The following is a 23,062-nucleotide window of genomic DNA, read 5'->3' as shown; positions in this document are numbered from 1 at the left end:
AGAGCAATCTATCTAAAGACGCATTGAATTTTTATTAGTAAAAAGGATGGAGCCCAAATTCTTGCTAGAAGTCAAGAGCTAACAAAATGATCAAGATGTTCCAACCACCCTTGTCAACTTCAATTAACAAAATTCAGTGAAGTGGACGCCAAGGAAACAAAACCCCTCATATGATCATTTTTCTTAACTTCCTTTAAGTAGAAAGCTAATCTCACACCACACCATCCGCTTCCAACGACCTCCAGTTGTAGCTACAGCCCACCGTTTTGAAACTTGTATTAAAAAGGTCCCTCACTCGTCAACTCCACCATTAATATCCATCATTAGTTTGCCTAACCATGAACGCCGACGAGGGTAAACTGGTGGTCATGGGCCGGGCAGAGATCGACACCCGAGCACCTTTCCGGTCAGTCAAAGAAGCAGTTATGTTGTTCGGCGAAAGAGTTTTGGTCGGAGAAATATATGCCAATAAGCTCAAAGAGGTAATCTAGCTAGTTAGCTTTGCTCCTTTTAACTATTCGAGTTTTTGGAATTAAATTGGTGTCGAAGCGTAATTATCATATGTGCGCGTTTGGCTAAACCCCGCATTTTCTGTGGGCATGAGCGTATTCAAGTTCTTCGTGCACCCACAGATCACGTACTAGAACCATTCCTCCATCACCACTCTTTGAAACCCACCCACCATTCCGATCATGTCACCCGTTTTCATGTCAGCGACTGACCGAAAACCCATCACCACCAAACCATTTTACTTGAATTTCATTTCTCAATATACAACTTTTTTGTCACATATTATAAATTTATAGTGTATTATTTTCTATGTTAGATTGGAGCTGCAGGGTCGAATGACACTAATGGACATGCTGCTCAGTCGAGGATCGAGGTCTTAATGGCCGAGCTCGAAGAAACAAAGAAAAGTCTACAGAAAGTTAGAGAAGAAAACAACTTAATGGCGTACAGCATCAAGTCACTAAGAGAAGATCTTGAACGTTCAAAACAAGAGCTCCACAATTACTTGAAGGCAAGAGAGTTTGATGATCAGAAGCACCGAGTTGATCCTGAGATTGAAGAAGATTTTAAGTTCATCGCGACCGGAGACACGAAGTTCGAAACCAAAAAAATGTTGAGCCAAGAGGCTGAGGAATTTGTGCAGAAGGAAAGACATGTGAAGTTTGCAAGTCCTCCTTCGTTGGCTCAGGTTATTGTTAATAAAGAAGGGTTGCATGAGGGATATGGAAACCCTAGTTCTGTTAGAAAGCCAAATAAGAAGAAGCCTTTGATGCCTATGATGGTTGGATGGCTTTTTCGCAAAAGTAAGGCAATTCAGGAAGGTGGGTCTCCGAGAGCGTAAGGCTCCCACGAGCGAGAAAGTCTTGTGTACAATTGACGGATGCAATCTCTCTCTCAAGGGGATGAGATTACGGGTGGAAACGAGTGAAACAAAAACATAAGAGCTCTGTTTTTGTGAATGTGGTAGGAAATAAACATATTAATAAACACTTATGTAATAATCCAACGATCAAACATCACATCATTTGGTTTACAAGTTTAGTTTAAATTTTTTGATATTTCTAGCATTACCCCCAATATTTTAGGAACCATATGATGTGACGGTTGATTGTTAAATTTTTTCTTTAAATCATTACAAGTAAAATTCAACTATCAATTGAGTGAATAAGAAGGATAGAACTATTAAGTTTATTTATTTATAACTTTAATATTGTTATCACACTCATGGCATGAATTCCATTGCTATCTATTGTCAAAGCAAGTACTCCCTCAATATTTTGTATATACAAAACTAGCAACAAACAGAGCGACAGCAAATTGGCAGCATGGTGGAGACATTGACCCCCCACGAACCCTAGTTACTATGCTCCATCTCTCACATATATACCCCAATTCTTTATTATTTGTAATTTATTTATCTTCCCACCCAGAAATTTGGGAAATGCTTTTGCTCACTACCAAAGTGATGGTGAGTCGGTGACAATGCTATCACTCTATTAATTATCGTTTGATGAGTCAGTATTGTTCTTTTAATGTTATTATTTTGCGAACAGTAAGGACCAAATGTTTATTAATTATAAGATTATATTAGTTTAGATTCAAAGGTTTAAAATATTCGACAATTTGATAAAGCAAAGTCAACATAAAATCCATAAACCGTTTAGAAAATTCATTTTATTGTTTTGCTTTATTAAGTTGTCAAATATTTTAAGCCTTTTGATATAAATTAATATAATCATGTAGTTAATATGTATTTGGTTCTCATACGTTCTCAAAATGAAAACCTTAAGAGAGTGTGACTCTTGATAAGTTTGATTAATCTATTTACCATAAAAGTTTCGAAAACTAAACTAATATAATGATAACAATAGGGTGATCACTGATCAGCACCACACCACTTTAAAACAATGAGCAAAAACGCACACAGAAATTTGTGGAAGCTACAAACACAGTAACTTGGGGTTGTGGTGGTAGTTCACAGAATTAAACAAAAACGATTGTCCTTTAATTTTTCCTGGCCAGTAAGTCGGCGGAATCGAATAGAAACCATGCGGTTGATATACAGATTTGATTAAATTATGTACCATGCACATGGGGCCATGTGAAGGTCATCAGTGATGAAGACAACTTTTATTCAAGTAACATGCATGCATGGTTATAGTACCCTACTTCTTCCCAACTGCCCCAAACAAACCAATATATATTAAATGTTATTATTTTTTCGGATAGATGCATATGCTGAATCTAAATAATCGATTATGTCGTCGTTTATTATCACGGTTTAATGTGCTTATTTTCATTTATAAGTATGAAATTTTAAATTTGATTTTAGCTAAAGATAAAGTCGAATCAATTTATTGTTGTTAACCCATTGTGAAGACAACACACTCTTGACTCCACCCTTACATAGATAATATCTAATATATTGAAAATCTATCGGTTATGCTGATTATTACTTGAATGTGTCTTCTAACAATTTATGCTCAGAAACACTTTTATTGACAAAGTTTCTGTTAGAAACACCCCCAAATTTGATATTGATTATCTTTAAATCAAGTGTTTTTATTATTTGCTTTTCCAAAAAAAAACCACAAAAAAATACTCTAACGATCCATGAAGCACTAGATTTTCTGTCAAAAGTTATCATAAGCATTTTTGGTTATTTGAAGCTCACGGTATAATGTGAAGAAGTTTGACTTTCATCATAAAATCAGTTGGCAATGCAGGAAGTAGCTTAATTACTTATAAGCACATGCAAGATCCCTTCTTTCCCTGATGTTTAATTAATACTCTCAGCACGTCCTGTGTGGCGAATTTTCAAACCTAGCATGTGGATAACACAAATTGAATGACGTGGAGTATAGATGGTCGTTGAGCTTCACATGCACATAAGACAACTTGCTCTGATACAGTAAAAAAAGGTCAAACTTCTTCAAAATGAAACCAAGTTTTGCAAAGAAAACATTACCAAACAAACAAGTCAAACACATTGTACATAAAAATAAACATATACACACACACACACACACATATATATTATAATACATATATATACACACAAATCCTGAGTTGTCGTCCCATGCAAATAGATTCTCTTATAAATATAGTAGCTAGTACTCTCTCATGCTTCAACGACCACAACTGAATTAAGAATTTCAGACACAGAGAGACCAAGAGAGAAGGAAGCCATAGAGCAAGCTAGCAAGTTCCAAGAAAACTATGAAAACCCATCTATGCATTCCAAGGATGAGAAGCAACAACCCCTCATGCACAAACAAGATCAGCAAACGTCTGTCTCCCATGACTCTCCTCGACCGGTTTCGCGAGGCTGTTTTTCGCTTGATCATGTTGTCGGCAGTCTCTTCCAACAAGGCCGCGAGCCACGGTGGCCGATCTAGTGCAGATGTGCAGCGGTATTACTGTCAAAACGACTCTCACCACAGCGAGGCTGTCGCGGATTGCATTGAGTTTATCAAGAAGAAGGCTTCGCCGGAGGACCAAGACAACCGCGGCTCTTCTGCTAGTGCTAGTAGTTCCGTTGATGGCGCAGCGGATTGAGACGTGGTCATACCTGTGCTAGTTATGTGAGATTTTAGTTATTAAGTGTTTGATTTATCTTGAATTTGTGAGATGTGAGAGTATATATTGTTCATGAGTTTGTACCAATTTATTTCCACAGAGAGTGTTGGTTGAAAATGCGAGAGTGAATTGTAAATTATCGATATGCATATTTACAGGGAATTGATTCTATATTCATAATTCATTAAATTCGTTATTTATTATAAAAACCAGCTGAATAATAGTAAACTCTCATAATTTTGGAAGAGAGAAGAAATAATGCAACATATACTCAAACAAGTGAAGCAGATGGCGCATTATCGTAGTGGTAGAAAACAATTATGTATTTACATCATGATGAGGGTTTAATCTCCACCAATTATTCTTCCCATAATAATTAATTATTTAACCTATTAACGCTATTATTTGAAGAAAAAAAAACGAGTCAAGCCAAATATCCTTCATTCCCATACCATTGTTTAAAACGCTGAAAATGAAAACGTTTTTATTGTTTAATTATCATATACCGACCACACTTCACTTTTTGGAAGCATAACTGTGATATTGCTATGCTAAACCCATTTCCCTAAATAAATACAATGGATGCTTATTAACTAAAAGAAAAGCTTTGTCCTCGTGCACTCAAAACTTTCTTCGTCGGAGTTTAGACCGATGTTGAAGTGTTTTTTTAAAGGAAAGCTAATGAAAATGATTTGAAAATTTTAAGTTTTAACTATAAAGACAAAATAAAAGGTAAAGTGAATAGTACCAGGTTTAACTTTTTAATGTAAAAATGTGATTTTTCGTTAAAGTAAACAGTACCGTGAACTTTTCGTTAAAACTCCATTTTTTTAATGGTGTTAGAGCTAATGTGCTGGCACAAATGTGTATCAAATTTATTGTCAAGATGTATTCTTTTGGAATTTATGCGACTTTAAATTAACAATGCACTGGCTCAACTGAGCATCAAACTTACTGTCAAGATGTATCCTTTTGAAATTTATGCTAGTTTAACCTGGGACTTTCTCTAACTTCGTGAAAACACTCACTTCTAGTAGACCTAAAACTAGTTTTATCCGTATATACGTTTAAGTCTTGTTGAATAAATAAGGTAAAAGACAAGTTGGACACATCACATAACTTTTATTCATTTATTTTTTTTTTTTAAGGAAACGATAGCAGTTGTATTTCAATAATAAGGCAATAATGAATCAAAGAGAGAAATTAGGGAAAAGAACTATCCTCGACCAGTATATCCAAGATAATACTAGGAGGAGATACTAACCACTCACAAAATTGATCCACAGACAAACCAGTACAAGCGAGCCTATGAGCAACCCCGTTAGCTTGATGGCGAGTGTGGGTAAAAGAAACTTCAATGACTATAGAAATAATGGCCTTGATGTCTTCTATAACTTGTCCAATGGAAGACAGATTGACAGAAGAATCGCTAATAGCCTCCAGAATCTAAAGCGTATCACTCTCACATAATAAGTTTGTAAATCCCCTAAGTTGGATACATGACATAACTTAAGTTGGAAACATCGCTACTAGACCTAAATACACAATCATTTCACCGGTGCATTTTTGCTCCCCATCCTCAAGTAGTGGTATTGCTCATCATACACTCAGGAGTTCTCAGTTCTCTCTAACGCAGCGGCATAAATGTTACGAGTTAGTCTCATGAAATAAACTTATTTCATGGGATGTTTGCTAGTCATCTAACCATCAATATATCTGCATCTTATCATTAAATGAGTTTAAATTTTAAAATTTATATCTATCCACGACAGAAATTTCAAAAATTAAACTTATCGAACAGCGTTAAATACGATATAATGTTAAAAAGACCTTGACCAAAAGCAGAAGCTTTGGCAACATGACCAAGAAAAGATCTTTAAACGACATGACGTAAGTTTAAGCCGAATAGGACCCAAAGAGCTCAAGTCTAACCCAATGCCCATTGGGCCGGGCTTGAGCTCACCCAATAGCCAATAGCAATGTCCCGGTTTTCTAATTTTGGCAGGAAAAAAGTTGGAACCGGGCAGGTTTTAGAAAGAAGAAAAAAGGGGCGGAGGATTTCACGTTGCGGAGGTTGAAACGCAGGCAGGCGGCGGAGGGTGTCACTGAAATTTATAATTTCGCCAAATGAGATAAACCCATCACACTATCAACAATCCCAAATGGCTGGTATGAAAATTTTCATATTTTTCGCTTTAATTTGTTGCGAATTGGTGTAGAATTACTGATTTAATTTAATTTAACTTGGTATAATTTTTGCTGCGAAAAGGGGGATCCGAAAGAGAAGATAAGGTGTCTCTGGAGCTGACGGAGGAAATTATTCAAAGCATGGAAGTTGGGTTAGCTTTCAGAGACTATGTAATTCCGTTTACCTTTCTGTTTCTTGATTGTTTTATTTAATTTTATCAGTTATTATTTGAATCTGAGTAATTATTTGCATATGTGGGTTCGAGTTCGAATCCGCCTTCTCGTATTAGAGTATTTTAGAACACCGTCGTGTTAAAAAGAAATGAAATTTAAGTCATTGTTTGGGTTTTTATGCACAGAGTGGTAGAATTAGTTCGTTGGACTTTCACAAGGCGTATAGTTATGTAGTGACTGCTAGTGATGACGAGTCGATTCGCCTGTATGATGTCTCCACTGCAACATGCTTGAAGACCATCAATAGCAAAAAGTATGGAGTTGATTTGGTTTGCTTTACTTCACATCCGACAACCGTTATATACTCTTCCAAAAATGGCTGGGATGGTATGCTTTGCATTTTTACGCTTTTATCTCACCATTTGCATTTGATATATATGCTTGATATCATGTGTTTACTTAGAATGGCCAGTTACTAATGTGATATTATGATTTATTCATTCAGAATCCTTGAGGCTTCTCTCGTTGAATGACAACAAGTACTTGCGCTACTTCAAAGGCCACCATGACAGGTTTGGTTTCAGGATCAATGGCTATTTGTTTTCTCCTAAGTGGGTGCTTTTAGCGAGCTTATATGCGCAATTATAAAATTGGGTTTTATATGTTTTTTGTAGGGTAGTCTCGCTTAGCTTGTGTTCTCGTAAAGACTGCTTCATCTCAGGCTCTCTTGATAGAACTGTTCTGCTTTGGGATCAACGTGCCGAGAAGTGCCAGGTAGTTATTGGGTACGGTTTCTTACATTTAAGTTATTTCTTCAAATGGTTTATAATATTTACCTGTATTTTAGGGTCTTTTACGCGTTCAAGGAAGGCCTGCCACAGCTTATGATGATCAAGGGCTAGTTTTTGCAATTGCCTTTGGTGGTTACATAAGAATGTTTGATGCCAGAATGTACGAAAAGGTTAGTTGCTTTGTAATTTGTATTTGAGTACAAATGAAAATTGGGAAGTTTGCAGTTATGTAGAGTTAAGCATGGCTGATTTGATTGCCTAAACTGTTTTATCTTGTTAGGGTCCTTTTGAAATCTTTTCTGTTGGGGGAGATATGTCAGATGCAAATGTTATCAAGTTCAGTAACGATGGGAGACTTATGCTTTTAACAACCACAGGTGGACATATTCATGTTCTTGATTCATTCCGTGGAACTCTTGTAAGTTCTCGACAACAACTCATTATTAGCGTAAATAATAGTGCTTTGAATTAACTCAGATTATCTTAAATTGATAGACTCTGCATGATTTATTCTTTCTGATATGGCTTCCCTATCATTGTTGTTTAGTTAACCACATACAATGTAAAGCCAGTCTCCGGCAGTTCAACGTTAGAGGCTTCTTTTAGCCCCGAGGGGATGTTTGTCATATCAGGTATGCACTTCTCCTCTTTCATTTTTAATGCCATGTGAGCAAGCTCTGGGATATCATCTTGTTGGCTGCGTACTGTTAATGAAATTCATCTTTTCTTGCGTAGTTTCTTGAAGGCCCTCATTTCATTTTCACACATAGTTTCTTGAAGGCTGTCGTTTCATTTTCATGCATATATTTTATTAATTAGACTTCCCAGAAAATACTTGCTTTCCCTAACGTTCCCCATAAACCTATCCATGACAACAATAACCTGCATGATCACCAGATTGGCATACAAGACTACAAGTGATCTATTGGTTTCTAAACTTTTGGCAGGTTCAGGTGATGGTAGTGTCTATGCTTGGAGTGTTCGGAGCGGGAAAGAAGTAAGATAAATAATATTCTTCTTTTATCTGTAATGATTTGTACCCACTTTAATACAGTCTGTGATGGTTCTAACACTGCTAATTGTGTTTGTAACCTATCCAGGTCACAAGCTGGAAGAGCACCGAAAATGAACCTCCAGTTATTAAATGGGCTCCTGGAAACCTAATGTTTGCAACTGGATCGTCTGAACTATCATTTTGGATTCCAGATTTGTCTAAATTGGGATCTTACGTTGGAAGAAAGTAGAAATCTCCGGTCATCTCCCGGCAAATTTCTAGCCCAAAGCAGCTCGAGGATACCATATAACCGTCGACTTGTTACTGATACTTGAAGTTACCGCCAGAGTTCCATCAAAACTGTTGTGTTTCGTTCTTGCCTTCGGGACCCCAGTAACAGAGAAAAAAACAATTGTACTACATATTACGAGTCATTCTTTTTAACTCCTACAAAGTAGATTCTGAAAGTGTATGCAGATCCTCTGCACGTAATGTCCTGGTAGTATTACCTTGCCTTTGTAAAGTCGGTGTCAGGGACCTGAATGTAACTTTTGCAGAATTATCACTTCCAAATTCGTGATAGTATTAGTATATGCTTCTTTCTTTCTTCCTTGACTGTAATTTATTTTATGGAGATGAAGTGTCAGATCAGAGGTGGGGGCCACAGTCACACACATGACAAAATGGGTGTTTCCTTCTGTTGAATTACTAGACGAAACAATGCCCACCAAAAATCCAGGAGGATTGTCGACGGCGTCGGTCATCCCATGCGTGAGTAATTCGAAGTTGTTGATTGAGAGAAAACTCACATGCACGACAATGTTATTGCATTATTTTACTGTTTAACTTTTTTTTCGCATGATAGTGTGTGTAACTGAGTTAGATATATTGTCATAATAACATTTTGGTAGTGGTATCACAAACCAATTGAATTGTTATTGTGTTTTAACTTTTTCACGGAATTCCCCGTTACATGGAAGTTCTTCGCTTTGGTGCGGTATAAGAGTTACACAATGTTGATGTTAGAATTTTGATAATTGTATACCCGATAAATTAATAATTCTGGTTAAATAAGATTTCTAGCCAGTTTGGACTTGAAGATTATGTGATTATTAATTTGCTAAATGTATAAAATAATGCATTATAAAAAATTCATATAGATCCCACGTAATATATAAATTAATAATGGTTGAAGAAACCCACTATTGTAATTGTATTTTAGTGCTACCTGGATTATCTATGTTGTACTTGCACAATGCTACGCATTTCATCCGTCATTGTTGATTTATTTACATCTTTGAGATGAGAAGCCATTGTTCAATTGTTGTATGTATGATTTGTTGTGTTACCATGACTTTTGTTTATTTAAATAGAGTTTTTGCGTGGTTAAATATTCATAAAATAGAATAATATAGTACATTGAACAATGTACAATCTATTTTAGAGAAAAAATAAGTAAATTCATGAATTTTACTTGGTTAAACCAATACATAAAATTGTTAGTTCATAAAACGAAAACTAAATATAGTATACAATCTTTAAGAAAACAAGGAATATCTTGGTAAATTAATAAGTTAATAATTAATTTTAATAAATCATAAATAATTCATATTAGTAATTTATTCATTATAGATTATTAATAATTGCTAAATTTATATATAAAGGAGGGTAAAACTAGGTAGACTGAATTTTAAAATTAAATTTACAAAATAAATTATGGATCACCAATAGGAAATACGCACGTTAATCAATACTTGTGTAATAATTCAATTATCAACCACCACTTCATTTAATTTAAAATTTTAATCTACCTAGCAACTAGCATGACCCATCAATAAAAATTAAGAGGAAATACAACTTACGAAGGCTTCTACTGTACAAAATGGACGAAAAAGTCCTCAATTTGATAGAACAATTGACAGATCTAAACCACGAGTGAGACAGTAACCCGAGCTGAAAGTTTAGGGGGTTCATAACCAAATTGAAATTAGAGAATAAAGTGAAACAAGGTCTATAATTTATAGGAGAGATCGCTAAATTTTCCCCTGAATTCAAACTAAGAGACCAATTAAGGAAGTTCTCCATTCAAAGAGAAGAAGAGGAAGATAGAACAAAAATAATGTGGGGAGGCATATGTGAGGATCAATTAATAGGTGAAAATCTTGAGCCACAACAACACTGATAAAAATGGAAACCAAACCAACTTGGAAAATACGAATTTGAAACACTTTACATGAAACTGGCCGAAAAGCATGATGTATGGCATCCCTCATTTTGCTGGTAAGGGACATTACGTACTTGAAGTCACAGAAAGCTTTAAAGATTTTATTCGATCAACAACTAAATCTTCTCTCCATAATATATATATATATATATATATATATATGCAGCAAGGAAGAACAAGAAGCATTGTTACCTCATTGAGGCCATACCCTAGTCGTATTATCCTATTCTTAAAGGCTTGCATGCCCTAAACGACATTAGGGTTTCTCCTAAGCTATAAAGTTTGAACTTTGGTCAAACCAGAAAAAGGAATGCCATATCCCACCCAAAATCTTGGTGATGGGGACCTCTTAAGATTATGGAGGTGCCTACAAGCTGCTCTACCGGACCCAAGAAAACTGAAACCCAAAATTATGAATAATGTAGAGTGAATATGTTTTGGTTGGTGAATGTCTTTGTGAATGTGTGTCATCATTTGGCTCATTTCGTATCATGTTTATTTGCACCCACATTTTATCTATGTGCCTTGTTCAACTCATTTCATACCCATTTGGTGGTGTTGTTTTGGTTTCTCTGAAAATGTTAACTTGCTATATAAAAGAGAGAGAGAGAGTGAGAGAGAGAGAGAGAGAGAGAGAGGAAATGAATGAAGTTGTATGTAGTCTAAGTGGTCAAAATATTTATCCTTACATTTGATGTAGTGTGTATATAGCTAAGTATTCCTCTATACGCTAGCCATGTATAGCCATGTATACATACAAAGGGTATAGAATCAAATAATTTTCAAGTTTAGAAGACGCTGCCTTAGCTCTTCACACGTAATTAAGAAGACATTCCTTTTTGCATAAAAAAATCATTGTTTGACATGCACGCATAAGTAGCTTATTAAATATTAAAAATAAAATTTATGATGCATGATAAATTGTAATTTTTACACAAAAATAAAAAGAAATGACTTCTTACATCTAAGAAACCAAGTATTTTCTAATTCTAGATGACCCTTTCCTTTTGCCTTCTTTTTTGCTTTAAACATTTTGGTATTAGTCACTATTTGGACATGCATGTTACTCAACCAAATGGAGGAGTTGAGACACATTTTTCTAAGTTTTCGCATAAACTCAACGGTATTAGAACATATGATAATTTTACTAGTTGTGTCCTAGTTTGACCTATATGTAATTGACCTTTTAGGATGAAAGTGTCTTATATCAAAACTTTAAATGCTAAGCTTTTGGAGTTAGTTTCAGCTTTCAATGGCGATGGTTGTGACACTGGGTTACAATTAGAATTAAATTAAGGATTCAATTCTTTTCAATATAGCCTCAACGCACTAACTGAAAGATCCATATATATGAAGAGGCATATTGTAGGCTTTGTGAACTCACTTTTTTGAATAAGTGAAGGGGAATCGATGTTGGTCCAAACAACAAGAACGGTGACTTATTAAGTTTTGAAAAACTCTTTATTTTGTAATACTACTAGAATATCAAAAGTTTACTTAAGTTTTAGCAACTAGGTGAAAATATTTTAATTGCTAAAAACCATGCAAGGTCCATGATTAGACAAAATATGAACAATGTAAGGCAATTGGATCCAACGCTTAAATATTGTTGCAAGTAATTGGATCCAACGCTTAAACTTTATTGTGATTGGATATATTTTGAGGTCAAATCCAAATATAAACAAATAAATAATTTGCAACTTAGAGCATCTCCAGTAGTCACCCAATTGCGCAAAAGCAATTGGATTGAACTGCCATTTGCCCAATAATGTGAAAAAATTGGAGGCGATTTGGTGGAAGGCAGGAGCCCTTGCGGTTGCCCTGCCAAATATTAACGGGACTTGCGCCCGCTTGAAGGCCAGCAAACAGAACCCATCGCCCCCACTCCCTAAAAAAAAAAAAAAAAAATTGCTACTGCACCATGTGGCGCTTTGAGGAGCCTTTGATTTAAAAAAATTGAAAAATTCAATGGTCATGATTAATCAGCTCTAAAAAATAAAATAAAAATCACCAAAAAAAAAAAGAAATTAAAAAAACTTACAAGGTCCACACTTAAAAATCTTACATAGTTTAACAAACTTGCAAATTAAACATTTAAAATTAAACAAAAATCTATGGCGATATGACATGTGGAGGATAATATAAAGAAAATATTAAACAAATAAAAATATATTTGCGAATGGTAATCGCCTTTGCTTTTCTTTCTTCCAAACGTATGGACTTGCACAAAGACAATTACTATTTAAAATGAATAATTAGAGCAATTTCATTACCCTTGCCTTCTAATTACCCTGACATTCCACTAACGGGTGGAGATGCGTGTACCAAAAACAACAAGAAAGAAGAATATTTTGGAATTTCCCAAGACCAAGAGGGTTCAAACTTCAAAATTTATACTCCTCCCACTACCACTAGCTCCCACCTCTACTTTATAAAAACGGCTGCATATAAAAACACATTCATACACACTTGCATCTTCTTTGCCCTAACAGCATGTCTTTCTTACATTTTTCTTTCATATCATTGGCAAATCTTTTCGACAAAACACACACATGTATACACAACAAATCCTTGACGTAAAGCACAGTAGTTTAGCCTCAAGTTCAGGGGCCCACCTAAAATCTATGTCGAGAAATTACGTCACACTTATCAGGGAAGGCCATCAGATTGAAATCTCCATATCTACCATCATCTTCTTCGTGATCTTGTACTGATGAAGTTTTAATTAACTGGTAAGTGCATGCAAATGACTACATCATTAATACATTATTTAATTCAGTGAAGGTGACTACAAACCATCTCAATAAAGTCTGGACCGTCGGATCATGTTCTTGGTGACAATGAAAATTGAACAATACGAAGACTGATAACTTACCTAATTGATAAGAACTTACATATAACCTATTCACTACTACCGATACGGTCCGGATCACTAATACAAGATTACGTATAAAAATTTCTTCACATGACTTGTGTATTAGTAGCTTAAGAGGCTGACAGTAAATTGTTTATTGAAAGTCTCTGTCCTAATAAACATCTCTCTATATTTATGAATGAATCATGGGATTATTATTATACATTACTGAATCCATGCATCTTGATTAGCAAATAATTATCATGAAATATTCTCGGGAAAGGGAACTAAAAGTTAAACGTGAGCTAATAAATCAGTAGATTAAGTTCTTTGCATGACACGTACATAAAACCCAATAACTTTTAACCTAATTAAATAGTTGAAGCCAACAAAGCCTTAAAATAGGAGGAGTTAATCATATATAAGGTAGTAGGCTAGTAGCCATACTGATTATAATTACAAGCTGATAATAGATTTAACCTACAAGATCAGAGCATAAACATGGGGATCTTAAATAGTCTCGTTCTGATATTAGAGCAGCTAGCTAGCTAGAACTTAGATTTAGAGACATGAGGAATATTATTACATTAATCAATATGATCTGAAGTAATCATGGGTCATGTGACCGTAGGAATTGAGGCTAAGCTCAAGGGAAGTGCGAGAGCCACCATCGTTGCCGCCACCGGAGTGGTACCAGCCGGAGTAGTAGCCGTCCATGGAGGATGACTTGATGTTGCCAAAGCCATGGATGTCTTCACCGTGCATGGGGAAGAGAGGGAGAGTCTCAATCTCTTGGGAAGCTTGCAGACTGTAGTATTCTTCTTCCGTCATATTTTCCTGATCACCAAACACTGGTTTTGATGACGATTTCTTGTCAAAGATAGTGTAGGGCGAGGAATATGGATCAACCCCAACCCATGATCCATAGTTGTGATTAAAAGTATCATAATTAGATCCACCCACATGACCAGTGCTAGTACTTCCTCCAGATGATATTGAGCACTCCTGCAGTTAACCGAATTTTTTTATTTTTAGAATGTACGTTTTCTTACTTGCAAACGATATAATCATCTAAACCATGGAAGGGAGAATCCAACTTGAGTGGAGAGGGGGAGAGCACACTGCTCTAGCCAAATTGGCAAAGCTGGGTTTGCAATTATACATTTTCAACTGTTGTTTTCATTTTAGTACCACTCCTAGAGAGGAATATTATATGTACTGTTTAATTCTGGTCCAACTAGTTTGGCTTAATTTGAGAAAGGCGGAAATTTTTTTTCTAGTTCGTAAAGGAAACAAAGGGCCAAATGGTTTCTTCCTTAATATAGAAAATTTTAAATCACTCTATGTAGGGTGTTTTTGTGTTTGTAGATTAATTGATGATTACTTTGCACTAGCGTGCTCACATGGGTTGCAAGTTTTTTCATCTTTCTAGCATTAATTCATTATTGTGTATGAATATAAGTATGTACATTTACATATATGAACTTACCCTAAAGCTCTTCTCCATGGCAATGGATCCATACCCATAGTTTCCCATCTGTGCCCCAACAGAAACATTCACACCAACTGAAGAAGAAGATGCAGAAGAAAACCCTATATATAAAGAAATCCAAATAGTAAAAACTAAAAAAAAATGTAGGAAAATTTTAAAAAATTAAATAGTGAAAAGGGCTGGTATCTAATTACCAGCTGGTGGAGCAGAAATGTTGGAATACTTGCTGTGGTGATTAATGGGTAGTTGTTCATACGCAGCAGCAGCAGTTGCATTAATATCAATCCCAACCCCTGATGATCTTTGCCTGATATTATTGGCTTCTGGTGGTACAGCTGGCACTGGTGGTGCTGCATGATGATGGTGATCAGGAGCAGAAGAAGAAGTGAATCTTTTCTTCTGCCTCTCACGAGCTTTGTGGTTCTGAAACCAATAGAAAACGTTCTTGCCTTCGATCTTGCCGAACTGTCGCAGCTTAGCAGAGATCCTCTGAATCTGCTCAGCGCTGGGTGACCTAATGCCATTGTTGTAGTAAAGGTCCTTCAAGATTTTTATCTGATCAGTTGTGGGTGTCCACCGCGTACTGCTTTGCCTGCACATGATTCCACCCCCCTGCCTGTTGCCTCCGTCTTGTAGTTCATTTGGCATCTGTTGAGGGTCCATTGAGAGATTCTTTTGATTACGAGCAAAATTTCTACCCTAAATTACACTAAGGGAGAAGAGGAGTGTTTGAACTAGGGATGCAGTGTGATGGAGAGAACGGAAATTACAAAGGGAAGCAAACAAAATGATGGGGAAGAGAGAATGAGGGAATGAGAGAGAAGGGTGGGTGAGAGAGAGAGAGAGGAAGTGCATGAAATTGAAATTAATTTTGGGATTGGGGATCAAAGGGTTATAATTAAGAGGGGGAAGGGGGAGGTGAGGAGAGGCACATGGAGAGACGAAGAGAGGAAATCAGAGAAATATCTGAGAGAGAGAGACTGAAGTTGACAGAGGGAGAGAGGAGAGAGGAGAGAGGGGTTCATAAAAAGGGAAGGGACAAAAGAGGGATTAGAAAGGGAAGCCATCAGTGGCATAAGAATTACTTGGTTGAAAAGGCATGACCCAGAGGTATATATGAAAATTATTATTTTTGATGCACTGAGAGAGAGAGAGAGAGAGAGAGAGAGAGAGAGAATAATATAAAATGATTTGATGATGAATTGATATAATGGATTAGAAAGAAAGAAAGGTGAGAGGGTTCTGAATGAATGAATGAATGGCCATGGCCATAAAAATGGAATGGGGGATTTAGTGGTTTTTTTTAAAAAGGATTTCCTCCTACACTTGAAAGGAACTGCTAAATTCCATCTTGAATTTTATAATTAATTAAATTTCTTCTGAATTTTAGCTTTAGTTATATAGTTACCTTCCTAAACTTTTATAATTGGTCAATTTTCTCATGACATCATATTTTGGAATTTTTCATCCATCTTGGTCAAGTGCACGACACATGACAATTGTTTGAGGACAAAATAGTAATTTTATTTTTAATGCAGACGACACATTTTTTTCTTCTTCTCTTCAACTAGTTCACTCCGTAAACTTTTTGTTTGAATTTATCGCCAATGTGGACAACTATGAATCTTATCCATGGTCTTGCTTTTTCAGCAACATGTTAGGGTTGTGATACCATTTCATTAGCCTTCCTTGAGACTCGATTCACATGACCGTCTCGGTTCACCTATTTCAATTGAAAATTAAAATAAGAAAAGTAACTACTCATTTTAACAAATTTATTATTAGAAACTAGTGAATCATAAACGTTGGGGGAAGCAAATTAGCCAATTATAAAAATTTAGACGGCAAATTGGCCAATTATAAAAGATCAAGAGATAATCGGCTAAAAAAAAAAATTTAAAAAATATTGATCAATTATAAAAATTCAGAAAAATAACTGAATAAAATTATAATTTAAAGAAAAATTAACAACTTTTTGCAAGTTCGGTAGGAAATCTGCGAATACCTCTTCTGAGGGGAGATCAAAATGGTCCTTTATTTTATTTTATTATCTTTAGGCCAAAAGAGCTAGATAGCCCCAGAACCACAAAGATACTCCTGTACTTAGAGCTAGGGTTGGCATGGGCAAAACTGTAAATTGAACTTGATGAAGTACTTCTCTGTGTGCCTTACAGATAGGTTACAAACTGTACTTCGAGGCTTTTCGCCATTAGGGTTTCTATTATTTGGTTCTTTTACCCCACTTTAAAGCTCTCATATCTTCTCTAGGAAATTCAACCTGCAGTAATACCGCAGTTCCTAGAGAATAACTGGAGAAGTAGCAAGGCCAATTACAACATGGTAATCAATGCAATCTACTCACAGCTCCTAGCCTCTTATTTTTCATCTTCATCCGTGCAATCTAATCTGATTCTTGACAGAAATATATATATGTAGAAAAAATACGTTTTTGAAGTATATAGTTATCCTCGCCATTTAGTACTATGATCTAGTGATATTCTTCTTCATTTGTAAGTGATAGGTCTTAGGTTCGATTCTTGCCAAAACCGAATTTGAACCACATTACTGCTAGCTTATTATGAGGCTAAATTCACCTCCCCCTTTAGCGTAGATAATATCATTTGTTAAAAAAAAAACCAGTATATAATTATCCCCAATTGGTTTACCCTGATTTCATATTGTTCATTATTGTTAAGGTAACATGCATGTACTGTTGTACTTTTGATTGAAACTAATGTTTTTTCCCACTATGAAAGATAAAGATCAAATACATGATCACCATGCTATTGGTGAAAGAATAGCTATATATATATATATATATTCTTTGAAAGATCATGACTAGTTTCCCAAATTAGAATAACGGGTCATTTGTTAACAAACCGTTGAGCTTTTGACAAGCAAGGGTAGAGTGATTTTATTGACAAAAAAAACAATATATACAAGAGGGTACATATTTTTCACTGACCAATTTCTTTGATCTTAAAAGAAAATTGTACTAAGACATCAGATAAACCACTACAAGGCTACTATAAACACAAAAAGCAAATAGTATAAATCTACTACAAAGACGATAGAATGCTCAACTGAAGCCTGATCCCGTAAACGCTTCGTTAATGGGTGAACCATTAACGAACTTGATTTAAAAACCCTTTTTAATCTATGTTTTTGACTTATACTCTTAAAGAACAAAACAAACTAATCACTTTTCAACCACCAAAGCATTCTTTGATTCTCTCTTCAATTTATCTAATTAGTTGCGTGGAGCGTGAAAAAGGAAGAAGGAGCCTGAATCATCACCTAGATTTAAAATTAGTTGCCTATGAAATTACTTATGGAAATTTTCACAACAACCAGATGTATTATAAGGGGTGTATGAAAATATATACCATCCAAACTTAAAATTTTGTCAATTTACCACATATTATATTTAGCGTGAATGTACCACCAAAATCAATCTTTGCTAGAAATTTCATCAAAATTTATTTTGTTTGGGTATATGAGCACTTTTCCATGAGACCTTATTATTTCATCGCTTATACTTTCAGTGGCGAAACAAGGTATAGGCGCTATTATAATTGGGTTTCTTGTAGTGCATGTTAATGGAAAATTGCATGTGTGACTAAGTTCAAATCTCAAAAATCACAATAAAATATAACAAACTTAGTAATGCTTTAGAGAACACAAGTCAAAAATTAAAATACTTCATAGTTCTAACGGATTCATTTGTTGAACAAAACTAACCAACTAGAATTTAATCATCACTTGCAAAAAAACGCTACTGTTAGCAGGAGATGTTTTTGGACACTGCCATTCGTAAACATACCTTAAACATGAAAGAAATCTTATTAATTAAAAGAGTGTTGCACAAGCACAAGTGCAGGAAGCGATGATCCTATTTCTATACAGAGAGAGAAAGGGAGGGAGAGATGGGAGAGACGAGGGAGGATAGAGCAAATATCAAGGAGTAAAGTGCAAAAGAAAGAATCCATGGTGTCATCATATGTCTGTAGCAGTCCTTTATGCGACGGAGCACGCGCTTCAAAATAAATGCCAAAGCATTAAATATGGTGTGTGTCATGGTTTCTGGAGTTCTCATGCATACATGTCTCTAGGTTCATCATCAAATCATTCTTTGCCACTGCCACTTTGTTTGTACCATCATCTCTATATAATTCGCACACACGCAATCTACTGCACTATATAGATGAACCCTAAACCCGAACTGGGGTTTATATCCTTTTCCTAATATATAATTCATCAATATTCCTCTTTAAGTACATGCGTCTGTGCTTTGAAGATAAGAGACTAACCCTAATGCCCTCAACCTTAATTGGGTTTTATGTAATTACCTTCTTAATTCATTAATATTACTCTTTTTTTTTTTTCGATTACAAAGAGTTTCGAATCTTGAATCTTTAACCTACTTCTAGTTATTGTACCCTATCCATTCTCACCATTGCACTAGCTAACCCAATGACTTTCATTCACGATATTCCTCTTTAATCATACATATTTTTTCAAATAAGAGACTAAATCCCGTATGTCTAAGCAAGCAAGAACTTGTACATGTTTATATAGTTACCAGAGATTGTACCCTAAATCTATATATTGCTATATGTGGAACTTGTATTGATATTAGTATGACTATGAGAGAGCCTTCAAAACCAAAACAAATTCAAGGAGGCAGTTGCATCTCTCTCTTTTTTTTTTTTTTTTTTGGTCATTGGAGACCTACTTTAAATTTAGAGTTAACGGAAGACTTAGTACAAAATCGAGTATAGTGACGTTCTAAAATTCAACCAACCCCACTTGGTGAGATAAGACTTGGTTGTTGTATACTTTATGTTATTAGAAAGTTTCAGTACATTACAAACCAACAAGAAGAAATTTACATAATTATATTTCCTTTTCTCACTAAACTTTTGGCCAAATGGACAAATTGAAGCATTGTTTAAACACTAAACTTGTACGTGTTATATAGTTACGTTGACAAAGATCGAACCCTTAATCTATCACATTGCTAGAACTTGTATTGATGTTAGTATTGCACCTTCATTGTTTTCCTTGGCGAACTAGTTTAAACTTGTTATTGTTCCATACCCATGTTATTAAAAAAAGTTCAATTACTTTACAAAATTACAAACCAACAAGAATCAATTTTACATCTTTTATTTTTTTACACTCAACTTTTGGACAAATGGAAGCATTCTTTCTTGAATTCAACCTGTCTCATTCCCTTTCTCAATAATCCTGACTACTGTTGTACATGCCCATCTCTCTTTCTCCTCTGTCTCTCTCTCATTTCAACTTTTACAGATTGCATAATATGTTTGATATTGACAGTGCTATCATCATGAGATTTCCTTTCCCTTTCATGCATTTACATGGAGGGTTTGGGACTCTGAGCCTCTCTCTCTCTCTCTCTCTCTCTCTCTCTCTCTCTAGCCAATTAGCCAAAGCCAATAGGAGGAGTGTAGAGAGACGTGGGTTTTTGTTACTTTGTCTAAATGGATAATGTAAAGGAGATTAAATTTGTTGACTAAAATTTGTAAATTAAATGATATGGAAGTTGATGATTAAATATTATTTAAGTATTAATTAACGTGCTTATTTCATATTGGTGACACATCATTTAGTTTACAAATCCAGTCTACAATTTAAATTTCCCTAGCATTACCCTTGTCCAAATAGTCAGTCTTGTAATTCTTTGATGATCAACTTTTAGACTTGATTTGCCACTGAAATTGTATATCTGTCCCCTTCTTATCCAAATTCTGAGCTGCTTACCTCATAATTGAGTGGCTTTAGTGTGCATAGCCGCTGTGAGTACACTTCCTTTTCTTTCTTGTAATCATCTTTTGGATGTTATTTTCTTCCCATATCTCTCTCAAGATACATCTCAATAATATCACCCCAGATCTCCCTCTCTCTCTCTCTCTCCCGCTCTCTCTCTCTCTCTCTAGACTACTATGGTAAGTAGTCTCACTGTCTTTTGGTTCCTTTCTGTTAAGTCTAAGACAAAGACTTGCAACAATCTAGACCAAACCCTAGCCACAAGTTTCCCTCCCTATTCATTTTCTTGTCTTTGAAATATTAATTCAGAATAAAAATTCATATATAGGACACTAGAAGTTTCTTATAGTGTGGACAATCCGAAAAATAATTAAGAAAACTTTATTACAGTATGACTTATACTCAGTATAATAATGAGGATGATTTCAAATGATAATGTAATGTTACAAAAATTTCAGTATAATAGTGAAAAGTGGCAAAGTGGAGCAAAATATTAATATATGAGAGGCGGGTGAGGGTTTTTCTATTTGAATAACAGAACAAGAGCCTTTTGGTCATATAAATATCTGATATGGAGTCGAAGTATTATGAAGGTATACTTGATGTTAGATACATACATTTTCTTCAAAGATAATGCTTGTATATATATAAATGCATATGCAACTTAATAAACAAACTGCTTGAGGGCATCTACCCTCAATGGACCTTCATTAGCTTCGTCCATGCTAATACCCAATATGATAATTAATGGGAATGATTTTAAATGATAATATATCACAATTTCAAAATTACAAATTTGTCAAGTTGTCTCTTGCCTGCCTATGGATTAAGCAGCAGTTCGAAAGGTTAAGCTATTTGGGAATCTTCGGATCTACACTTATTTTTAACTTCCCAAATCATTTCGTCGCTTACTACGCCATTCCTTGTTTGAACCTCGCCCTTAACTTTATTTAAGGTCATGCCATCTCCTAAGGTGCTGCTAAATGGAAGAATCTTATCAACGTCCATGAATGATAAATCATAGCCTAGATCAAACTGCGGAATCGAAAAAATTGGGTGCTATCATATAGCTTTGTATTAGCTAATTAAATTTGCGAGTTGGAGGTAAGCATACTCGAACTGTTGACATCCGCCACAAGGTAAACCACCATCTCTCAAGGCCCCCGATTGATACTACTATAGAGGCCAACGATAGACAATAACCCCTCCCCCCTGAAACACAGCTTACAACTTTCATTATACTGTGTAACTCTTCTTAAAATCTCAAAAGGAAAGGGTGATGAATTGGAATCCCATTCTAATTAAGGATTCTTGTGGTTATAAAGGATCTAGCTACAGTAGAACCAGGAACAGAGAGTTTTCCCCCCATTTCAGTGTAGTAGTGGAAAGTGGCAAAATGATGAAAAAAAATATTAATACATGAGAGGCAGCTTAACAAATATATATTTTTTCTTATATTTATTTCCCCCCATTAGATATATATATTTTTTCTTCAAAGAGAACACGTGTGTGTCTATATATATATATAACTACGGTTTGCAGCTTAACAAATGAATTATTTGAGTATGGGCAACTGCTTCTAGTGAACCTTTATTGGCTCCGTCCATGTTCATGTACATACCAAAAGTTTTACTGTACTCCAATATATGAAATATTAATATGCACAGATGAATAGGAAGTTGAATGTGTAGCTAATAATCAAACAGTAAGGATAAAACAATTACAAAAATCAGTGTATATACACCGATGCATACTAAAAGCTCGTATACAAATAAGCGCATTTCCTTTTAAATATGTTGAACATATACATGCCAAGAAACTTGCTTAGAATAGTTAGAATCTCTCACATATCATATGAATGCTATTTGCCTTTGCCTACTAGCTGGGCTACACATAGGCTGCTACTCCATGCTTCTGAAGTTTGATGGCAGCTGAGCGCAGTTTGCCCCTTACATGTGGTTTAATATGCTTTGTTAATTTGCACAGCACACTAGGGTAGTAGGGGTGGCACCATGGGAGCTAGAGTGGAGCCCACTCCCCACGCATATATAATTGATGCAGGTTTGGCCCTTTTGGGAGTTTCAGGTTTGGCATGTAAGTTGCAGCGTCTGCGGTTTTATTGGACCACAACATCGGCCACTGTTATGTTCAAAGTTCATGCCTCCCTCTATGATCGTATTGCATGTGTAGAGGTGTTTTCGTTTTCTATTTTTTTGTTGAGAAATTATAGTGACGTCCTGTGGTTTGACTTAAGGCCAACTTCAATCGAAGGAGGGTCAGAAGGCTAAAATTCGTTTTAGCTCTCTGGTCTCTCAAGAAATTAATATTTTAATGAATGGTGTAGGACCATATTTCTTACCATCTTCAACCGAGGGCCAAAGGGCCATAGAGCCAAACATAGCCTTGTGACAAAAAACCATCTTCAACTGAGGGTCAAACATAATTTATTATTTAAATTTAAAAA

General features: G+C 35.4%; 3 protein-coding genes across 4 annotated transcripts; 2 read left to right on the top strand and 1 right to left on the bottom strand.

The window, feature by feature from the left end:
* Positions 1-1,701, top strand: LOC103966706 (WEB family protein At3g51220). Its single transcript, XM_048575714.1, has 2 exons — positions 1-482; positions 827-1,701. The coding sequence occupies exons 1-2, from the start codon at positions 339-341 to the stop codon at positions 1,349-1,351; spliced, it is 669 nt and encodes a 222-aa protein (XP_048431671.1). The 5' UTR covers positions 1-338; the 3' UTR covers positions 1,352-1,701.
* Positions 1,702-6,096: 4,395 nt separating this feature from the next.
* LOC103966707 (protein ANTHESIS POMOTING FACTOR 1) lies at positions 6,097-8,842 on the top strand. The gene is made up of 10 exons (XM_048575294.1): positions 6,097-6,258; positions 6,359-6,447; positions 6,636-6,837; positions 6,956-7,022; positions 7,125-7,224; positions 7,298-7,411; positions 7,522-7,659; positions 7,789-7,873; positions 8,189-8,238; positions 8,342-8,842. Exons 1-10 carry the CDS (start codon positions 6,252-6,254, stop codon positions 8,483-8,485), a joined length of 996 nt encoding a protein of 331 aa, XP_048431251.1. The 5' UTR covers positions 6,097-6,251; the 3' UTR covers positions 8,486-8,842.
* A 4,864-nt stretch (positions 8,843-13,706) lies between these two features.
* Positions 13,707-15,936, bottom strand: LOC125473228 (protein WUSCHEL-like). 2 transcript variants are annotated; one of them, XM_048575788.1, is made up of 3 exons: positions 15,000-15,936; positions 14,803-14,906; positions 13,707-14,318 (listed from the first exon to the last, which is right to left on the bottom strand). In XM_048575788.1, the coding sequence occupies exons 1-3, from the start codon at positions 15,466-15,468 to the stop codon at positions 13,905-13,907; spliced, it is 987 nt and encodes a 328-aa protein (XP_048431745.1). In that variant the 5' UTR covers positions 15,469-15,936; the 3' UTR covers positions 13,707-13,904. The 2 variants fall into 2 exon arrangements, with proteins under 2 accessions (XP_048431745.1, XP_048431746.1); XM_048575789.1 differs by having other exon boundaries at positions 14,803-14,879; positions 15,000-15,932.
* Between the last annotated feature and the right edge of the window lie 7,126 nt (positions 15,937-23,062).

The sequence above is a fragment of a genome, unplaced genomic scaffold (assembly GCF_019419815.1).
Source record: "Pyrus x bretschneideri cultivar Hongxiangsu unplaced genomic scaffold, Pyrus_bretschneideri_v1 Contig8, whole genome shotgun sequence".
Classification (NCBI taxonomy): Eukaryota; Viridiplantae; Streptophyta; class Magnoliopsida; order Rosales; family Rosaceae; genus Pyrus; species Pyrus x bretschneideri.
Note: the sequence above shows the minus strand (reverse complement) of the source record. Positions and strands in the feature narration are given on the sequence as shown.

Coding starts and splice junctions, on each gene's coding strand:
- LOC103966707 (XM_048575294.1), top strand. Junction 6,448..6,635: donor GGTTAGCTTTCAGAGACTAT/GTAATTCCGTTT, acceptor TTTTATGCACAG/AGTGGTAGAATTAGTTCGTT. Junction 7,225..7,297: donor AACGTGCCGAGAAGTGCCAG/GTAGTTATTGGG, acceptor CCTGTATTTTAG/GGTCTTTTACGCGTTCAAGG.
- LOC125473228 (XM_048575788.1), bottom strand. CDS start 15,468: ATGGACCCTCAACAGATGCCAAATGAACTACAAGACGGAGGCAACAGG. Junction 14,907..14,999: donor CATTTCTGCTCCACCAGCTG/GTAATTAGATAC, acceptor CTTTATATATAG/GGTTTTCTTCTGCATCTTCT. Junction 14,319..14,802: donor CCATGGAGAAGAGCTTTAGG/GTAAGTTCATAT, acceptor GGTTAACTGCAG/GAGTGCTCAATATCATCTGG.
- LOC103966706 (XM_048575714.1), top strand. CDS start 339: ATGAACGCCGACGAGGGTAAACTGGTGGTCATGGGCCGGGCAGAGATC. Junction 483..826: donor ATGCCAATAAGCTCAAAGAG/GTAATCTAGCTA, acceptor TTTCTATGTTAG/ATTGGAGCTGCAGGGTCGAA.